The sequence below is a fragment of the Trifolium pratense genome, linkage group LG1 (assembly GCF_020283565.1).
Source record: "Trifolium pratense cultivar HEN17-A07 linkage group LG1, ARS_RC_1.1, whole genome shotgun sequence".
Lineage (NCBI taxonomy): Eukaryota > Viridiplantae > Streptophyta > Magnoliopsida > Fabales > Fabaceae > Trifolium > Trifolium pratense.
The window spans coordinates 50,165,584-50,186,068 of NC_060059.1; the positions used below are offsets into that span (position 1 = coordinate 50,165,584).

At 34.2% G+C, this 20,485-nt stretch overlaps 2 protein-coding genes across 4 annotated transcripts; both read left to right on the plus strand.

The window, feature by feature from the left end:
• Positions 1-7,277, plus strand: LOC123902970 (phosphatidylinositol 4-phosphate 5-kinase 9). 3 transcript variants are annotated; one of them, XM_045952812.1, is made up of 9 exons: positions 1-315; positions 1,143-2,510; positions 3,140-3,307; positions 3,973-4,138; positions 4,596-4,706; positions 4,956-5,143; positions 5,406-5,545; positions 6,376-6,541; positions 6,864-7,277. In XM_045952812.1, exons 2-9 carry the CDS (start codon positions 1,273-1,275, stop codon positions 7,135-7,137), a joined length of 2,451 nt encoding a protein of 816 aa, XP_045808768.1. In that variant the 5' UTR covers positions 1-315; positions 1,143-1,272; the 3' UTR covers positions 7,138-7,277. The 3 variants fall into 3 exon arrangements, with proteins under 3 accessions (XP_045808768.1, XP_045808770.1, XP_045808769.1); XM_045952814.1 differs by having other exon boundaries at positions 312-423; XM_045952813.1 differs by lacking the exon at positions 1-315 and adding an exon at positions 672-844.
• A 5,336-nt stretch (positions 7,278-12,613) lies between these two features.
• Positions 12,614-15,521, plus strand: LOC123923867 (ras-related protein RABC2a-like). The gene is made up of 6 exons (XM_045976614.1): positions 12,614-12,917; positions 13,631-13,699; positions 13,848-13,913; positions 14,245-14,366; positions 14,846-14,974; positions 15,063-15,521. The coding sequence occupies exons 1-6, from the start codon at positions 12,782-12,784 to the stop codon at positions 15,171-15,173; spliced, it is 633 nt and encodes a 210-aa protein (XP_045832570.1). The 5' UTR covers positions 12,614-12,781; the 3' UTR covers positions 15,174-15,521.
• The last annotated feature ends 4,964 nt before the right edge of the window (positions 15,522-20,485 follow it).

A 20,485-nucleotide genomic window follows, 5' to 3' on the forward strand; every position in this document is an offset into this window, starting at 1 on the left:
AATTAATTAATAATAATATCTTGTTTTTATATACAATAATTTATTCAAGGAAAAATATTGCTTGAAATTGGAATAAAGATCATCTCACACTCATCATCATCATCTTGTATCGTTGGGCGGAGTAAAAGACAAAGAACGACTTAAAATCAGCAGTTTCAGAGTTCAAGATCCGATCAATATTATCATCACAGAACAAAACGAAAAACGAAATTAGAAAGTATAGAAAATAAGCTAACAGCCATAAAAGATAGTTGAGAGTTTGATTTTTTTACCACCTACTCACTTGACTTAACTCTCTCATTCTTTCAACTAAAGGTTCTCTCTCTCTCTCTCTCTCTCTCTCTCTCTCTCTCTCTCTCTCTCTCTCTCTCTCTCTCTCTCTCTCTCTCTCTCTCCCTCTCTTTGCGGTTATTTACTCAATCGGTACATATTCATATCTTCATCTTCAATAATGTACAATCGCTTATTCATATTCAACGCCACGCTTTGAAGAGTAATGTATATGCAATTTTTTAGGAACTGTTTGGTTGAGCTGTTAGATTAGGAATTTAGTGGTATAAGATTGGAATTGAAATTATTGCTTCACTGTTCAATAATGTTTGATGTTTTGTTTGTTTCAATCCTGACGGAGAAAGTTATAATTTATCAATTATTTTTGCCTTTATTGATTGATATTTTCTCTATTTTTTTAACATTTTTCAACCGACTACTCTGTTTTTTATATACTGTATATTTATTTACTTTTAATTTTTTATTAAATAAAGTGATTGTTCATATAAGTTGTTTAATATAAAGACTTTTGGTTCTATGGAAATCTAGTCAAGTTTCTGTCCTTCCATTTTGTGTATGATTTTATAGTTTTTCTCTTTTTGGTTCTTGTAATTTATATTGCTTTGATAATTTAATTTCTTTTGAAATTTCAATTTATTGTAGTTGTGTTGTGATGGTCTACCATATCTAGTAATTGTTACCGCTCTTTATAATCAAATTTGTTTCGTTTTCGACTTTATGAAGCTCGCGTGGTTTGTTGAACATCTTTGTTTATGCCTTTTTATTATGAGTTATGACATGAATGTGGTTATCTCATGGTTTGTGTAGTGACTGATTTCTATTTGTTTATTTTGTTGACTTAACTTTTGTAGATAAAAGGACAGAGTTTCGAGGGTCGATCTTTTGGTAAGATTTCTTATATGCAACCATTGGTGTCTTGTAGCGGTTGAGAATTCGGGATAGTTATAATTCTATAAGAAATTTTCCTTTTGATCATTATGCATGTCTGGCTCTGTGGCCACAGCTGATGGTTTGGATCGAACACAATCTCTTGATACGTTTTCTAGTATAGACCATATATCATCTATATTGACGAACGGTGAAGCTAGTCATTCCACTGAAGTCGCTGGTTTTAGAGTTGGGGAACTCTCTCTTCCTAATGGTGAGTCATATTCTGGATCCCTTCTCGGCAACGTTCCGGAGGGTCAGGGTAAGTATGTATGGTCAGATGGTTGTGTATATGATGGTGAGTGGAGACGGGGGATGAGAAATGGATTAGGGAAAATTCAATGGCCTTCTGGTGTATTATATGAAGGTGAATTCTCTGGTGGCTATATACATGGTACAGGAATATATATTGGCCCAGAAAATTTGAGCTACAAAGGTCGATGGCGATTCAATCTTAAACATGGCTTGGGTTATCAAGTTTATCCAAATGGGGATATATTTGAAGGCTCTTGGATCCAAGGAACTCCAGAGGGTCCAGGCAAGTATACCTGGGCTAATGGAAATGTATATTTGGGAAACATGAAAGGTGGGACAATGTCGGGAAAAGGAACTCTTACTTGGGTAAGTGGAGACTCGTTTGAAGGAAGCTGGTTAAATGGCATGATGCATGGCCTTGGGGCATATACTTGGGGTGATGGTGGCTGCTATGTTGGGACGTGGACACGGGGTCTGAAAGATGGCAAAGGAACCTTTTATCCAAAAGGAAGCTGTCTTCCATCTGCACAAGAAATATATCTAAATGCATTGAGAAAAAGAGGGCTATTACCAGATTTGAGAAAACAGAATCAGGTGCATATTCATAACACTTCTTCAGTTGATATGGGAAATGTCAAAGCCGGTGAGAATCGGAGGTCAAGTGGTGTTCCATCTGGCACAGGAAACCTGTTAAATCTGGACCAATCTCGCAGCAAAAATATTTCTCTCGAAAGGCGGTGGAGTCTAGAGGTAGCTATTGAGAAAGTTATTGGCCATGATTCACAATTTGCTTCAACAGATTCAATCTTCGAAAGTGGAAATAAAGAGGTTAACGAAAAGATCCCAATTTTGGAGCGTGAGTATATGCAAGGGGTATTGATAAGTGAGGTAGTTTTAAATAGTAGTTTTTCATCACTAAATAGAAGAGCTAAGCAGCTTAAGAAAAAAATTGCCAGAGAAATCAAAAGACCCGGTGAACAAATTATTAAAGGCCACAGGAGTTATGATCTGATGCTTAGTTTGCAGCTCGGAATAAGGTAAAAGACATCATCTCAACTTTTTGTACAATCAAGCTGCTTTTGTTGTTTTCATTTATAACAGTACTACAATTACATGATTTTGCCGGAAAAAAAACTACATGATTTTGCTTTCTACAAGTTTATTTTTAAATTTTTTTTTTATTGTTATGAACAAAATTTTCAAGATGTATCCATATTAGACAGAGGTTGTAATTTTCATATGGCTGCGTTCATCTTTTCATTGATCACATTCCGACATCTTTTTATGTCCACGGAAATATCTTATATTCTTCCCTGTTACCAACTGTAAAGAGTAGAAGGGAAATGATTCACTTACAATTTTTCTGCAAAAAAGTGAGATATTCCATTTCATATCATATCAGGAATCACATTGCAACCGGAAGATGCTTTTCCTTTAGTAAACAAATATTTGATTCTCTTTTGTATTTTGCAATTTTTATAGTAGAACTAATACAAGTTTTCTAGATTTCTTATTCCAATCAATGAAATGAGGCAACCATATATAATGAAAGAACCAAGCCTATCCAACTTCAAAAGAAATTAAGTTATTCGGGGATATCAATATTTGCTTTTGGCTTTTGCATGGTTTTCTGTAAGTAACTTAAAAATGGGCTTCAAATGGCTAGGTATACTGTGGGAAAGATTACCCCCATACAGAGACGAGAAGTTCGACAATCAGACTTTGGTGCCAAAGCAAGCTTTTGGATGAATTTTCCTAAAGAAGGTTCTCAATTGACACCACCTCATCAGTCGGAGGATTTTAAATGGAAAGATTACTGCCCTATGGTGTTCAGGTTAGTTGAAACTTTTTTAGGCATATTATCTCTTTACGTGGCTCTTGCCTCATTCATCGACTTAGTGGTCATGCATTTAAACCAATTCCTGCTTCACTAAATGACTACATGCCACTCTTATGGATTGATCGACAGAATCAGGCTATATGCCTAATTCTATTTTCATCCAAATATCCATATTTTTCCTCTTAAAGTTGCTGAATCTTAATCTACCATACTGTTTCTATAATCTTCCATAATTTTCTGATACCAGAAAAGGAATACATTTTATAAATCTGATTTTGAATATCCATTTCAAATTACAAGGCCTAGTTGACAACTTAATGTGAATACATTCATGGAATAATTATTCATAACTGACTCGTAATTGAGTAATTGTTTATTAAGCCATGTTGAATCCTTGCTTCAACTACACGAATAGCTTTGTATTATATTGATGTGTGAACTTCATGATCTTGCATTCTTTTTCTTGACAAATATTGCAAAAACAAAAAAATAAAAATAAAGCAGAAAGTCTCTTGTCACTTGGAAATTGAGCATTCAATTTTTACAATTGTGTTTGTATACATGGTAAGGAAGCACTTTTCCGGCCCCTGTTTTGCTCTCCTCTATTTTCCTTTCACCTTTCGTATGCTTATTATATATAACCTTTGGACCTGTTGCAGAAATTTGAGAGAATTGTTCAAGATCGATGCTGCTGACTATATGATGTCGATTTGTGGAAATGATGCTTTGAGGGAACTATCTTCTCCAGGGAAAAGTGGTAGTGTCTTTTTCCTGTCTCAGGATGATCGTTTCATGATCAAGACACTGAGACGATCAGAAGTAAAGGTGTGTTTATTTTATGTGAATCTTGTTCATGATCACTTTTTGCAGTTGCAGATATAGATACATAAATTTCCTTGGAGGCATGTTTTCAACTGGTTTTCTTCATAAATCATAATACCTGAGTGTTTTCTTCATGGTTCACAAAGACCTATGATGACATCATTGTGCTCAGAATGTCATCAAGTGTTACACAAACTACATAAACATATTAAGTATAACATTAAATAGCAATTAGACTGATCAAACAAAATCAAAGATAAGTTACGTGTCTGCCTCAATTATTTGATTACAACTTTTCATATGTACATAGATACATATGTACATACATATATATTGAGAGGTCTTCACAATCACACACAGAAAAAAGTTGCCGTCAGTTTGATATTGCCTGCCTCATTAACTTGTATGATATAATGTAAAATAGAAAATAGTGACCATAATTTGAAATTTTGAATTATAGGTTCTTCTGAGAATGCTTCCAGATTACCATCATCATGTGAAGTCATACGAGAATACACTCATTACGAAATTTTTTGGTTTGCACAGAATTATACCTTCAAGTGGTCAAAAGGTAATGTTTTTTTTTAGACCTGGGTAGTTTTTCTTGAGTAATTATCAATTACTAATGAGGCAGTTTGATATATCAAATGTTTTTTAATACTTGCAAATCAGAAAGATCAAAAGAAAGAAAATTTTCATAATACAAATGTACTACATCAATTATTTGAACCTATCATTACTTACATCTTTCATGACAAACAACAAATTTATTTCCTAATTAGGAGGACCGTATTTATATATATGATTTTCTATGTTGCAGTTTCGCTTTGTTGTTATGGGAAATATGTTCTGTACAGAATTACGGATCCATAGGAGATTCGATTTAAAAGGTTCATCACTTGGACGTTCTTCTGACAAAATTGAAATTGATGAGAATACCACACTGAAAGATTTGGATTTGAACTACTGCTTTTACTTGGAACCATCTTGGCGGGAGTCTTTATTAAAGTAAGGGGAATTTACAAAATACTTTCTCTAATCTTGTGTTTCAATTTTTATTTTTTATGTTATAAGAAAAGATTTTATTCCTAGGAACGTAGAGAAGATGATGACAAATTATTCTCCTTCAACAATGCAAATAAAAACAGATATGAATTGTATATCTTTCAAACAATATTCTGACAAGTCTTAGCAAGTTTTCATGATGTATGGTCCTGCAGTGCTCAACTACAAAGCATGAATTTTACCTCTTACTCATACTCTTCTGCAGGCAGATTGAGATTGACAGCATGTTCTTGGAGGAACAGCACATAATGGATTATAGCCTTCTTCTAGGTGTTCATTATCGAGCTCCCCAGCAGCTGCGTCCTCCCGTAAGGGCAGATGGGTTGCCAATGCTTGCAGAGGAAGGTAGGTATCAAATCCAATATAGAAAGCTAATGCTTTGTAATTGGTCTTTATGTGATCGGCATTTATTTCCGGCAAGAATTGTTTTTTACTAATGTGTCTTTAATCAAAATTTGGCACATATAGTCGGTTTGAAACTAACGGCCTATAAATTAGAGATATGAATCTGATCAACAGATGATATAAACACTGCTTATTTAGGTATTGTTAAGGTAGTGTACCGTAGATGATGAGATTGATGAGGGGGTATTTCAGTAAATCTCTCATTCACATCCCAAATTGACTAATGTCCGTCTGGCCTTTTTCATGAAAGCCTTACTATAATCAACGACATGTGCTGATTGTTTACTAACATGAAATAGATATGAATGGCTTAAGTTTATATTCCTACTTGAACAACATTAGGAGCTAGTTTAAGGAGCAATGTTGTAAAATATAGCTTGGACTTGGATGGTCCAAAAGGAAAGCCAGATCCTTTGTTGATACAGTTAAAAATGGTGATTGTTTTTCATTCAAACCTTTTTAACACAGCAGCATTGTCTAATTATTTCTTGCATTTTTGTTTTGTTTTATATTGGTTGTTTTTCAAACTGAAACTGGCAAACGAGGTATTGAATTGGATATTTAGTCGGTTGACATCCAATCAGAGTTTACAATTATATGATGATTACGGACCGCACCTTTTTAGAAATCTTTATAGGCTTATCCAGTAATCTATAATTTTTTCTATCATGATTTTTCTAGTTTCAGCAATAACTTGTATTCTTGCATTTTTTTCTCTTGCACTATAATCATGGAACTGATTAATTTTGAAAACTTCGATAATCAACTAGACCCTCTAGAGGATGAAGTATATAACTATCCCCAAGGTCTTGTTCTGGTCCCTCGTGGAGCAGATGATGGTAGTGTTGTTGTCGGGTCACACGTTAGGGGTAGCCGATTGCGAGCTTCAGCTGCTGGTGATGAGGAGGTGGATCTACTTCTACCCGGTACTGCAAGGTATTTCTTAAGGATTTTAATTGTTCTGTTAAGTATTATTTTTCATTTTTTTTGTAGTACTCCGTCTGTTGTTTTGTTATTGTATGTCCATAGCACGTTAAATTCATAATTACTTCTTTTATGTTCATAAAATATGGACTGTTACGGGCAGAAACCGTTTTCTGAAATGAAACAAAACCGTTTTCTGAAATGAAACAAAACAATGTTGCCATTTCACTTGAGATCCTATTGATTAAACCAAAATTGTACCTTTAGTACACCATTAGCATGTTGCTAGAATATTGTAAACTGAGTTTCTCTTTCTTGGCAACTCGTTATCCAGACTACAAATCCAGCTAGGTGTGAACATGCCAGCAAGGGCAGAGCAGATTCCAGGAAAAGAGGAAACACAAATGTTCCATGAGGCTTATGACGTCGTGCTTTACCTGGGTATCATTGATATATTGCAAGATTACAACATGACTAAGAAGATTGAACATGCATATAAATCTCTTCAGTTTGATTCATTATCTATCTCGGCGGTGGATCCTACATTCTACTCACGTCGCTTCCTGGATTTTATCCAGAAAGTGTTCCCATCAAATGTTGCAGGATAAAGTTTTAGCAACTTCATCCAGATAGTTTATTCACAATGTGTGAACATTGAACACTCATATTGTTCATTTTGTGCATGCTTTGTAATTGTTTTAAACATTTATGTTGATAAATATGTTAAATTTTATTTTTGTCTTTTTTATTTTTAGTTTTAATTTTAATTTATATAAAAGCAAATAATTTTCAGTCATCAACTTAATTTTTAAGTTGCCATGTATCATGTATGAAATAGATTATTATGTGTGTTTGTTTCTATGGGAGATAGACTCTTAATGTATATAAGAGCCATGTGTTTATTGGTAAAATTAGTCCATAATCCATAAAATTGCTAACAAAAAGATGGTAAGGATGTAATTGTAATGTTAATATATTTAATAATTAATGTAACATTTCATTATATTTTGAGGATTAAAATAGTTGTTTATCCTAAAAAAGAGACATTTTTTTAGATTTATTTTTGTCACCCTACCAATTTCTTATGCGCCCTATGTCTTTTTTTTTACCCTTCCGCTACTTAATTAATGTACGTTGTAAGCATGAGAAAGTTTTGATAAATTTTTCCATTGTTGTCCGCTACTTAAGTAGCAGAAAAGTCGGTGGTCAATTCACCTATCTATACCAGTCAAAAGTCTGACAAGTGGCCAATTTTACTTGGCCATTGGTGCAGCCCAAATGGCTATAAATATAAGTCTTCAAGTGGTGTGGTCTCATACCTCTCCCACTATGTTTTTCTGCTTCTTTCTTTGCTTAGTTTAGTTTGTTTATTTTTTGTCATTTCGTGTGTAAATGGCCGCATAGTTCTTCGTCGGCTAGTCATATCACACCTACCAGTGTTTAGTCACCATGGTTGGGTGTGATATGTTAATCGACGGTGAACTTTATGTCTCAATTGGGTACGGTATGATTAGCTGATGGATTCAATGGTGATACATTGAAATATGATAGTTGATCCAATATTGCTGCCAGTACGCCCGAAGCCAAAACCGTCAACCCTGCTAAACTCTTTGGTCCATACTTGAAGATGGATCTAGGCATGCAGTGGTTTCGCGGACTTGCTGAAAATTTTGTCTAAACAAAAAATTCGGGGCAAAAAATCACAAGAGAAGGCTGTCTAGTTTATTTAATTAGCAGTTGAGATTTTGAATGTAATGTTTAAATTGATGTAATTTTCGTGTCTAATTTTTTTTTTGAATGGAAAATATATTATTAATAATAACTGGTCTCTGCACAAGATGAACAGATGTCGACAAATTTTCGTCTCTAATGTTTTAATAAAAAAAAAATATGTTTGAACTTCATTTTGCCTTGCATGATTACGTTGTTTTGAGTTTCTGCAACAGAGTCATCTGCTACTTAAGTAATTATTAATACGGCCTTCTATTCACACAGCCTCAATGAATCTCCTTGAAATTTTGTTTGTCAGGGGACAGATGTCGTACACGTTGTCTGGGACAATTCTTCCCTTTGTATGATGTCTGAGATAACGTGTGTAACAATTGTGATGCAGGATATTAATAATAAAAGCAAGTAAAGGACACAAGTAATTGTTAACACAGTTCGGTGAAAATACACCTACTCTGGGGATACCAATCCAGGAAAGGAAGACCACTACATCGGATAAATACTCAGTCTTACAACGAACAACAAAGTCTATTGTTGTTTATGCCTTTTCTTAATCCTAGTGAACCTTCTACTTAGAGGTTCACTCCCCCTAAATATGAGAACCTACCCACTTCCCTACAATCGCCCAGCCTCAGTGATCGTAACTTCTTTATCACGATGATATGTTGAATGACCTATTCAACAAGAATACCTCCTAACTCTAACCTTTAGCACCTAAGTTCTAGAGAAGGCTAGTATGACCTTGCATAGTGGGCATAATATCTTTGACTCGCAATTCTAGCTTTAATCTAGAGATTCTTCAATTTTTGTTCGTACTGAATATAAATTGAGTCTTCTTATATAGAGATGCAACTCTTGTTGATTATTTAGAGATGCTAATTCATCTTTTTTAGGTGCCTTTGCATTCAATATTGGTATAAGCAATTCTTTGAATGATGAACTGATAAGGGCAATGATTGCCATTGAAACTGCAACAAGCAAAGGATGAAGTTATCTTTGGCTAGAATCAGATTCTATGTTAGTTGTGCTTGCCTTCTCTTCTGCAAAAATTGTTCCTTGGGCTCTAAGGATTCGTTGGGACAACTACATGAATTTCTATGTTTTACATATTTATAGGGAGGGGAATCATTGTGCTGACAAGTTAGCAAATATAGGTTTATCCTTACGTGGTCTCACTTGGTGGAATCATATTCCCCCAGAGTTGCAGGGTGATTTTATTAGAAACCATCTTGGTATGCCGTACTTTAGGTTTTCTTAATGCTTTTCTTTTCTTGAGGGTCTTCTTTTTATCAATATATTTTGAGGGCTTGCTTATTGCAAGTCTCTTTTGTTAAAACAAAATGATAGGAATTAGTTTTAAAACAAACTTTGATGATTTCCAATCATATCTAACACATGAGTTTGTTAACGACCTTCTATAACAAACCTTTAATCATCAAACAATCGTTAAATCACGCTTTGTAACATACTTTAGAGAGATTCACACGCGCTTACAATATAAGATAATGTCTCCTGCCTGTACAAGATGTCCTACTCAAACTGGGACATCTTGTTCAACATGTTGTACTGGCGCATATGTCCTTAACATGTTGGTAGTACTGGGAAAGATGTCCTACTCGGAATGAGAACATGTTGCACTTGACACATTAAGTTGTTTTTGCATAGTGCAGCCAATCCTAGGAACTACAATCTCCCCCTTTGGCAAATGTGCACCTTAGTCTTCAGCCTTCAATGTGCAACTCTTGTCTTCAATCTGCTGATTTTTATGTCTGTCTTCTTGATTTTTGATCTTCAAATTCTTGTGTGTCTTCGGTTCTTCAATCTTCAAATATTCTTCAACCTATAAATTAGTGTCACTTTTTTTTTTGTTACAATAGCGTCACTTTATTTATGGTCAAGTTAATGTCTCTTATATGCTAGTAATAATTTCTCCTTCTCCTATTTTAGAAAATATAATAGTAGCCTAAATAAACATATATAGTATTTGACAAAAAAAAAAAATTGAACCCCGGTACTCGGTTGGCATGGACACTAATTTTGATAGCTTAGTTGGCGGAGACATTTCATTTTTTTTTTTAACAAGCCAAAATGAGATATATATTATAACCAACCAAAGAGTCCCATCAACACAAGGCGTGCTAAAAAAGACTACAAGAGTTTACAGATACAATGCGTAAAAACAATCAAGAATATAGGGAATACAACTACATTATGCCCAAACAAGTGAGAGGGCTCGACCACCATCTATGACAGTTAGAGACTAAATCGATGTGTGTTGTCTTCAACCACCGGTAAGAATGTAGCTTGACCTTGTCTAGCAACTGAGATAAGGACTCTTCCGGGTTTTGGAATATCCGCCGATTTCTCTCGTTCCAAATAACCCAGACACATGAGAGCCAAATAAGTTGAAGGAAGGAACAACGCCCTCTAAGACCACCAGATGAGAAACTAAATTGAAGAAAATGATCTGTCAAATGTTGAGGGTCCACGATGACAAGCCAATCCATGACCTAACTAACGGGCAAAGAGCGCCAAAAAAAGAGCAAGAAAGAAAAAGGTGCTGAGCTGACTCCGTGTCTCCGCATCCAGCCACACAAAACCGTGCCTCTGGTCTAGAGTGATGATACCTCAGGGACATTTCATATTATTGTTGGGACTTCCACTTATTCACCTTAAAAGGTGAAATTTTAGCCTCTAGACTACTTGACAAAAAAATAAAATTTGTATACCTTTTTTTTACAAGAAAATAAAAATTAATTTGCATAAAAATATTAATGTTGAAATAAAGAGTTCAGATCCACTCCATTTGTTTATCCTCCATTTCCCTCCAGTGTTTCTCTTGATGATGACATGTGGCAATAAAAAAATTTAATGGGTGGGATTAAAAACCAGAGAAATGTTGTGAACTAACAACAACCCATGGAATGGTTACTCTCCTCCTCACTCTCAGTATCGCAGTACCGTCGGGTCACCACCATGCCAAAGCTTCGCCGCCACCACCACCACCACCTGTGTACACTTGGTCTTCTTTTTCTCAAATTCACTATTTTGGATAACAACATCGGCGAGTAATAACGACATTCAAAGAAACGACATTCAAAGAATACAATTCACCACCACGGCCGCCACCACCACCACCTGGGTATTCTTGGTCTTCTTTTTTTTAGCAATAACGACATTCAAAGAAACGACATCGGCGACGACGATTCAAAGAGATTTGTTTAATAAAATAAAATTAAAATAAAAATATCGATTCAGTTCATTCCCTTCCTCTTCTTCACCATAGTAATAATCTCCGTTCATCTCTAACCCAACACCGCCCAGAACCACCCCATCAGCCCCTCTTCCTCTCACAGCAACTCGCCCCATCACCCTCTCATCACTGCAAAATCAGATTTAATCAGTGAATTTTGTAACTTTTAAGTTTTTAATCACATCCATTGAAACTTTGTATTGCCACGTGTCATTCATCAAGAGAAAAACTGAAGAGAAATGGAGGATAAAGAGATGAAGTGGATCTGGACTCTGAAATAATTGGGTTGGATGTTGGGTTGTTTAACGATTTTGTATGAATATCAATGAATATGAATATGAATGATAATGAATATTTATAAATAATTAACTTTTAATTAATTGGCAAACATCAGATGTTACAAATATGATAATTGTAACGAGAAAGGAAAAAAACGAAAGGCAAGAATGATCTGGACCCTTCATTTTATACACACCCACCGCATGATTTCTGTGGGACAAGGAGATAAAAGTTTGAAGCTATTTATAAACTTCCACGTTGCATATTCTTGCTTTTCTTTGCACACCTCCTTCGTACCATTTAGCAGTGCTGATTTACCTATCCATTTTTATCGCAGGTTCTAATTTATCTTAAAGAACTTCTCTTACATATCCATTCATATCTATGTTATTTATTATCTCATTGTTAGTTTAAAAAAAATAGCATTTTTTTGAAGCATAAAAAAAATAGCATACTAAAGCGAAAAGACGCCAAAAACATATTTCTTGGGGATTTTACTTTTGTGTTTATTTTCTCTATTTTTGTTTTCTTTTGTTGGGGATTATAGCCTTTTTCTCCATTAAAAAAAATGAATAGCTTTTTTTGATGAAAAAAATAAAAATAATAAAAAGCATACAAGAATAACACCTGAAACTGAAACAGAATAATTATTATATGGAAAAGGAAAGAAAAGAATATATACTTTGATTTGATGTGTTGTGTTGTGTTGTGTTTATGAACTCATAATGCAAAGATAGCCGTTTTCTTTAGCTTCAATATTACTCACTCTCTCAAAAAGGAATAAGATCAACAAACAAAAAGGATTAATAAATGAAAGATGCTTCTGATAGATATACCCCATTTGCAATTCATTCATTACAAAAGGGTGTACCTTTCCTCTTTTTTTTTTCTCTCTCTCTTTCTTTCTGCACTTGGAGAAAGCTATTTATATAGAAACATTCTCTGAAAAAGCATTTCATTGTCATCAATATATCATTCAGAGAGTAAGGAAAATGAGTTCTTCTGGTCAAAATAGTAGCTATGATCTCTCTTTCAAGATCTTGTTGATTGGTGATTCTGCTGTCGGAAAAAGTAGCTTAATTGTTAGCTTCATCTCTGGCTCTGCTAAAGATATTGCCCCCACAATTGGTATTTCATTGCTAATTGCAAAAACCTATTCTTTTTGGTATTTCATTGTTTTTTAGAGCTCAACCATGCTTTTATCACTGTTTTTCTATCTCTAGCTTAGCAAATCATGGGATTTTATCGATGACTTGTTTTTTCTAGACTTTTTTCAACCAAAGTGGTCAAACATGAGAAATCGTGCTCTGATAATCAATATGTTTTTATACCATTTCCTTTTAACACTTTTGGTTTTCTAGCACCAGAGGCTGTCGATTTTCTAAAAAGAGTTCAAAGGATCATGCATAGCAATGTCGTGTCTCCTAGGTCTATGATGTTGTTCTCTTCTGGTTTTTAAATAGCGGCAACCTAACGATTGTGGTCATGTCGCAATTCTTGATGTTGCAGAGAATCGCAGTCAAATGTGGGTAGTCCCGTTGTGGTTTTGACAACAAATAAACCGCTATGTCGCAGCCAAAATCGCAGTCCTTGACTTTTATTTAAAACCCTGATTCTCCCTACTATGTGGTTTATTTTTTGGTTACTTGAGCTTGTGAATTTTTTTTTGTTACAAGAGAGAAATCATGAGCTTGTGAATGATGTCCCTTAACTACTGAGTTTATTTACTTCCTTGGATATTTCTGTTACAAAATAACTGTTATATTATTTTTTTCCTTTTTTTCCTTTTTATCAGATTTGGGTTCCTATTTGATCTGATACCGTTGTTCATCTTTATGTAGGTGTTGATTTTAAGATCAAGCTTCTCACAGTAGCTGACAAGAGATTGAAACTAACTATTTGGGATACCGGTAATCTATATAGTCAAGTCTTACGTTTCTTGTTCATGAAAAATACCATTTTTTAGTTCCCGGCATATCTCAATTGAATCATTTGTCAATTGACCTAAATGAATGATCGAAATAGAATAGAAATGTCGTAACATTCCTTAAATTGCAGCTGGGCAGGAACGGTTCAGAACGCTAACAAGTTCTTACTATAGAGGAGCACAAGGAATCATTCTCGGTATGCTAAAATGATTTTGATTTTTTTGGTGATTGCATCAAAACATTGAACTTTTGTTTTAAGTTTAATTTGGTTTCTGTATTGATTTGATTGTTAATGAAATTGCATAACTTTGTTTCCCTTAAAAAAAGTTTAACTTTGGTTTCAGTCTCTAAATGTTAAGGCATTATCAGGTTCGGCATTAAATTCTGAGTTATATAATTTGCACAGTGGATACTGTGAATTACTTAGATATATAACTGTGTTTATTTCCAGAATAATAATTTGTAAGCATATTAATATCTTTTAAATTCAAGGCTTACACTAATATTGATTAATTTAATTCCTGTAGCTTATGATGTAACAAGAAGAAACACATTTACAAACTTATCAGAGGTATGGTCCAAAGAAGTGGAACTCTATTCAACTAATCAGGATTGTGTGAAGATACTGGTTGGAAATAAAGTTGATAGAGTAAGTTTTGTGTTTTGTTCAAGAAATTTTTGCAAACTAATTTTGGATTACAATTAGAATTTGACTTTGACTATGCATATAAGGTAATGAAACAACATGTCTTCCATCCTTGTAAAAAAAAATTGTCTTCCATGTGTTTCTCTTCTATGTCACGAATTATTATTAGTATTGCAGAATTAATATGTAACACTCACCTTCTTGAAAAGAGTAACTTCAATTCTATCTCTTGCCTATGATCAATGAAGCACTGAAAAAGATAAGAACATCGGACATAACACTGACATGTTGGCGGCAATAATAATTCGAGAAAATAGAAGTATTGAATGTAACCACATGTATAGATGTCAATGTCTGTTATTTTACCTGACAGTAAAACTATTACAATCACTTCTAAAACATTGTCTTTTCTGAATTCCCAGTTCACATCTGGATGTATTCTGCTCAATGATTTCCTTAATATTTTATTTATCTAATTTTAGGAATCTGAAAGGGCTGTGAGCACAGAAGAGGGTTTAGCTCTTGCCAAAGAGTTTGGATGTTTGTTTTTTGAATGTAGCGCCAAAACTCGAGAAAATGTAGACAAGTGCTTCGAAGAACTTACATTAAAGGTATAGAAGTTAAAATTCTTACCTAAGACTAACTCAAGGTTAGCTGTGTTGCAATCTTGATGACAAATATGTTACTATTTTTTCTTAGATAATGGAAGTTCCTAGCCTTTTGGAAGAAGGATCAGCATCATTGAAAAGGAATATTTTGAAGCAAAAACCAGAACCACAAGCATCTCAAGAATTTGGTTGTTGCTTGTAAAATGCTGCAATGTCGATGGTCTTAAAGAACCACATCTTCAACTATATTCCTTTTTTCTTATTGGTGCCTCTGTCTTTTCTTTTCGTTGCTCAATTAATTGTACCATAATAATAATGCTAATTTGCTTGTGTAAATTTTTACTTTCTGTCATTGTTTATAGCCTATATTTTATTCAAATCAATACAACCTTATCCAACTTGCGATCGTGATATTGCAACCGCTGCATTTTTGTACCGACTTCACAATTGATCGACCATCAGTTATTACGGTCGCTGATTTGAATCTCAAAACATGTGAATAAAAAAATAAATAAAAAAAATAAAAAACTGTGGAGCTTGTAACAGAAAATGTGGGTACTTGTTATGATCTTCATGTGTATCCCTCTCTTCACATGTTCCATCTATCAAGTTTAATAGTATCTCCGGTCTTTATAAGGAACATTTTGAAAAACTCACACAGACCAAGAAACATATTGTAAATAGTTATTTTCATTTAATACTCTTATAAATTTAAACTTATTTCATATATACTCTTATTTAATTACTCTTAATTCAACTAATTTACTTATTCTCTCATAATAAATAGGGGCATAAGTGAAATCAAACATTTAAAATATTTGAAAATTGGTCAAAGTTTTTTATAGAAATGACCAATTTTTTTCTCAAAGTGTTCCTTATAAAAAGGACCGGAGGGAGTACTCAATAAGGCAAGATAATATAGGCAAGATATATTTTACTGTAGTTCTTGTTTCTCATAAAATATTTGTTTCTATTGTTAGTTAGACTTTGGTTTTTAGACCCAATAGTTGTTGTTCAACTTGGACTTAACGATGGTCTCTCTTCCCATCCCCCAAGTTAATTCTTTTCGCGCAAAACTCGCAGAAAACTTTGGAAAATCATCGTACTTAACCCTCTTTCAATTAGGGTTGGGAACAGGCCAGGCCAGACCTTGATAGGCTTGAGTCTGGCCTACGATTTTTCTTCAAACCTGAGCCTGGCCTACGGCCTATCAAATGTTATTTATTTTGGCCTGGCCTGAGCCTTTTTAAAGCCTGACCTGGCCTTGTAGCATATTTAAAAGTCTGTGTTACACAAAAGTCTCTATATAGTCTTTTTAAATAGGCTAAACAGGCCTTAAAAGCCTATTTCACATTTAAATTTTTATAATTTCTTCAACATTAAGAAAAAGCTAATAAAATGATTAGCACATGGGTGTGATGTAAAGTCAACGTAGACTATTGATAACGTGTGTTATTACATACAAATAAAGACCAAAATGTTTGTTACCTTGAGCCTTTCTAGCCTACCCTTAATGGTTGTTATCCCTTGCTGCTAGCCCCTTTGAGCCTAAAGATGTTTTACACTTCTTTTTGAAAACCACAAAATATTGAAAAACAGAGAAAAAAAGATTTTCTTGAAGTTGATCACCTAACTTGTGGTTTGAGCACGATGCTCATCACTAAGTTTGGGGTTGCTGTTGGAATTTGCAACCTACTAAGTTTGGGGTGGGGTACTAGAGAACTTAATGAAAAATATTTTATAAGGAAATGATTTCCCTCGTGAAGTAAATGGTGAAAGACATTGAGAAAAACAAGATAATGCAAACGCATGACACCATATGTGAAAAAGTAAAAAAAAAAAAAATGAATGAATAAAGCTATATGTTGAGGGATTTCTTTGTGAAAACAAAAGAGAAAAATTGAGCATGGAATGAGTCACACTTTGTGAATTCATTTGCAAGAGAAAAAGGAAAAAAATATATAGTGTGAAAACTATGTTCTCTAGTATGAATGTGTTGATAAAAAGGGGGGAGTCAATTGAAATATCCATTTTTGTTTGAAAGAGGTGATCTTAAAAGCATGATAATGTTGTTCCGATGTTATAACATAGTCTCCTTCAGAAATAAGCATAAGCAATACGAGTAAATTAAATAACATAATTGATAGTTTCGGGTATTTAGCATATGATACCAATGTATCACATGTGATTCAATTAATATTTTCCATTCTCCCCCTTTTGTCATCAGTCAAAAACAAGTTTAAATGCAGTCAAAAAAGAAAGTTTGAAACGCAATTTCCAAAGACAGACAAGATCAGAAAGTGGTTACAACTATGACCATATTAATGATATTAGTTGAGAACCATGTGAGATGAGCGTTTGGGAGGTCTATAAAAATGTTACAAGGAGAATACCAAAAAGAAAACGCATAGCAAGAATGAAGAGATCAAGCAAACGCATTGCAATTTCCAAAGAGAGGAGGAAGATGCGGCAAAGAAGAAGGAGCAGAAGAAGAAAGAGAAAAGCAAGCCAGAGATAATTGTTTTATCTTCTGAGTCTGAGAAGACAGACTCAGATTATGCAGAGTTTTTATCAACATATGATCCATATGAGGTGGAATTTTCTGAGCTAATACCATGAATGCAAAGGATGGTCTTCAGATCTGCACTCATTTCAGTTTGCCTCGCATTAATGGCTTCTTGCTCTTGCTTCATAGATGCTAGCTCAGAAGTTAATGGAAATATGTTGATAAAAACTCTGCATAATTTGAGTCTGTCTTCTCAGACTCAGAAGATAAAATGATTATCTCTGGCTTGCTTTTCTCTTTCTTCTTCTGCTCCTTCTTCTTTGCTGCATCTTCCTCCTCTCTCTTTTTCTGAGATTCTGCAATGCGTTTGCTTGATCTCTTCATTCTTGCTATGCGTTTTATTTTTTGTATTCAACTCTATGGTTTGTAACGTTTTTATAGACCTCTCAAACGCTCATCTCACATGTTTCTCAACTAATATCATTAATATGGTCATAGTTGTAACCACTTTCTGATCTTGACTGTCTTGGAAATTGCGTTTCAAACTTTCTTTTTTGACTGCATTTAAACTTGTTTTTGACTGATGACAAAAGGGGTAGAATGGAAAATATTAATTGAATCACATGTGATACATTGGTATCATATGCTAAATACCTGAAACTATCAATTATGTTATTTAATTTACTCGTATTGCTTATGCTTATTTCTGAAGGAGACTATGTTATAACATCATAACAACATTATCATATATAAGTGTTCATAAATTTGCAAATCTTCTGATACTTATTGGACTTAGGGGGAGAGCATGCAAACCTCTACCTCTAAAAGCCAAAATATGAAAATTTTATTCTGATCATATAACTAGTTCTTAAACTGATTTTAATTAATCATGTATCAAACTCGGGGGAGCTTGCAAACCTCATAAACCTGATCTTGAAAATGATAAATTAAATCAACAACAATTGTTTCTAAAGCCCCAAGTTTTAAATCTATAAAATTTTGATGATAACAATAAGTATTAATTGAACAATTGGTAGTACAAATTTTTCATCTAGTGTGCAGGACCTTGATAAGCAAATTGTCATGACCTAAAGTTCTGAAGGAAACAAACATGTTCTGAAATGGCATGTTCTGATAAGGACTCAGAAGCAAGGACATTCTGAAAGATTTTTGGTTCTAAAGCATTTTGACTCTGAAGCTACAGTCATTCAGAAGCAAGAAGACCTCAGAAGATGATCATGTTCTCTGTGCAATGAAAAGTCATTTTTATGTCAGCCAAAATCAGAGAACGTTGGAGCTAAGTTACAAAGACCTTACTCAAGATTGGTATAAGCATTTCAAATGGTTAATCAAGCTTATCAACCTTATTCCAATGCTGGGAAAGCTTAGAAGTCAAACTGTGAAGTTTCTCTGTTTGGTATAAACACCTTCTGCATTGACAAAGTAGAGAAACCTCACTACCACTTTGGTCTGCAAACGTTGCTTTCATCTCAGACTGCGAAGATAACGTTAACAGGCTACCTGATCCTTGCACAACGGTCATAATTCACATGGAGCGTATTCTTGAGCTATATATTCAACACTTCGTCTTTGAAGAAGTGTAATCACACGTGCACGCTATCCATTGCACACTCATTCTGACAATACAAGCACTCATCCTCTGAACCTTGAATTTCATTCATATTCAAAATACTTTGAAGTCAGTTTGTACTCATTGTATTTTTAATCTTAAGGTTCTTTTAGTGTATTGTATTATTTCAACAAACTTTATTTCACTCTTAAGTTTGAGAAGTCTCTTGTTGTGTGCTTGAGCATTGTGTAGAAGTCGCTTGATGTGTGCTTGAGCATTTGTAATCTTGTGTGATTATAGTGAAATCCCTTGGAAGTGCAAGGGGAAAGGACTACTCTCGTTTTGTGAGAGGAACCAATATAAATTTGATGTGTCTTTTCTCATCCTCTGAACTCTGTTTTGTGTTTACTTTGTTTTAATCTGCTGCAATCTCTGCAAATGTTGTGTAACTTTTGTCTAACTTGATTGGATTTAGGCTCTTAGCCAAAAGTGTTGAGGTAATGTGTTGTTTTCCTAGAGATTGAGGTATTCCTTAAGGACAAGGAATGAAACAAGTTTGGGGTTGTGATAACGTGCGTTATTACATACAAATAAAGACCAATTGCAAGTGTTTTAGAAGGATTTTGACCCTTATAATAGAGGAAAAACGCATGTGTTTGAGGTTACTTGCAAAGGAAGGAAGTAATTGAATTTTGGTGGAAAAAGTGATAAATTTTGCACCAAGAGCAAGAAATGGCGCATGGGGCGAAAAATGGAAGAAATCAACCCTGAAGTTTTTGTCTTTACGCCTGGGGCGAAGTTATTTGCCGCTTGAGGCAAAATTTAGTGTGTTGGTTGTGTTTTGAGTAGATCGTGCTTCCGCTTGGTGGAAGAATTTCGCCTGGGGCAGAATTTCTACAGTATGAGGAAAAAATTCTATTATGACCCTTTCATTGCCTCATCTATATAAGGGAACCTGAGATTTTGGAGAAGGGTTCGGATTTTCAATTGAAGAATTGAGAAAATTGACTGAGTGTGGAGTTTGAAGCTAGTTCCTTTGATCTTTGAGTGAAGATTGGTCAACCTTCCCACCAATTCTCACCATGGATGGATCTTCAAGGGTGTTCTTGATGAAAATTGCTCAATCCACCATGGAGAACTAAATCTCTTTAAGGTTGGATCTAGATTAAGACTTGAATTATGAATTCCCTCATGTAATCCTCAATAATTATGTAATGAATTCCTCTTTATAAGTGTTATACAATGAATTTTACTTTTAATGCTTTCTACTCTTGATCATAGTTTGAATTGATTTTAGATTTCAATTTGTATGAGAATATTGAATAAAATGGACCTAGATTCATTTTACTTATTGATTCTTTAGAGATCTTGAATGGATGAGTGTAATTTAGGGATTAACAAGCTTAATTGACTCCATTAATCATAGTTTCTACCAAGA

Coding starts and splice junctions, on each gene's coding strand:
- LOC123902970 (XM_045952812.1), top strand. CDS start 1,273: ATGTCTGGCTCTGTGGCCACAGCTGATGGTTTGGATCGAACACAATCT. Junction 4,707..4,955: donor TACCTTCAAGTGGTCAAAAG/GTAATGTTTTTT, acceptor TCTATGTTGCAG/TTTCGCTTTGTTGTTATGGG. Junction 6,542..6,863: donor CTTCTACCCGGTACTGCAAG/GTATTTCTTAAG, acceptor CTCGTTATCCAG/ACTACAAATCCAGCTAGGTG.
- LOC123923867 (XM_045976614.1), top strand. CDS start 12,782: ATGAGTTCTTCTGGTCAAAATAGTAGCTATGATCTCTCTTTCAAGATC. Junction 12,918..13,630: donor AGATATTGCCCCCACAATTG/GTATTTCATTGC, acceptor ATCTTTATGTAG/GTGTTGATTTTAAGATCAAG. Junction 14,367..14,845: donor TTGGAAATAAAGTTGATAGA/GTAAGTTTTGTG, acceptor ATCTAATTTTAG/GAATCTGAAAGGGCTGTGAG.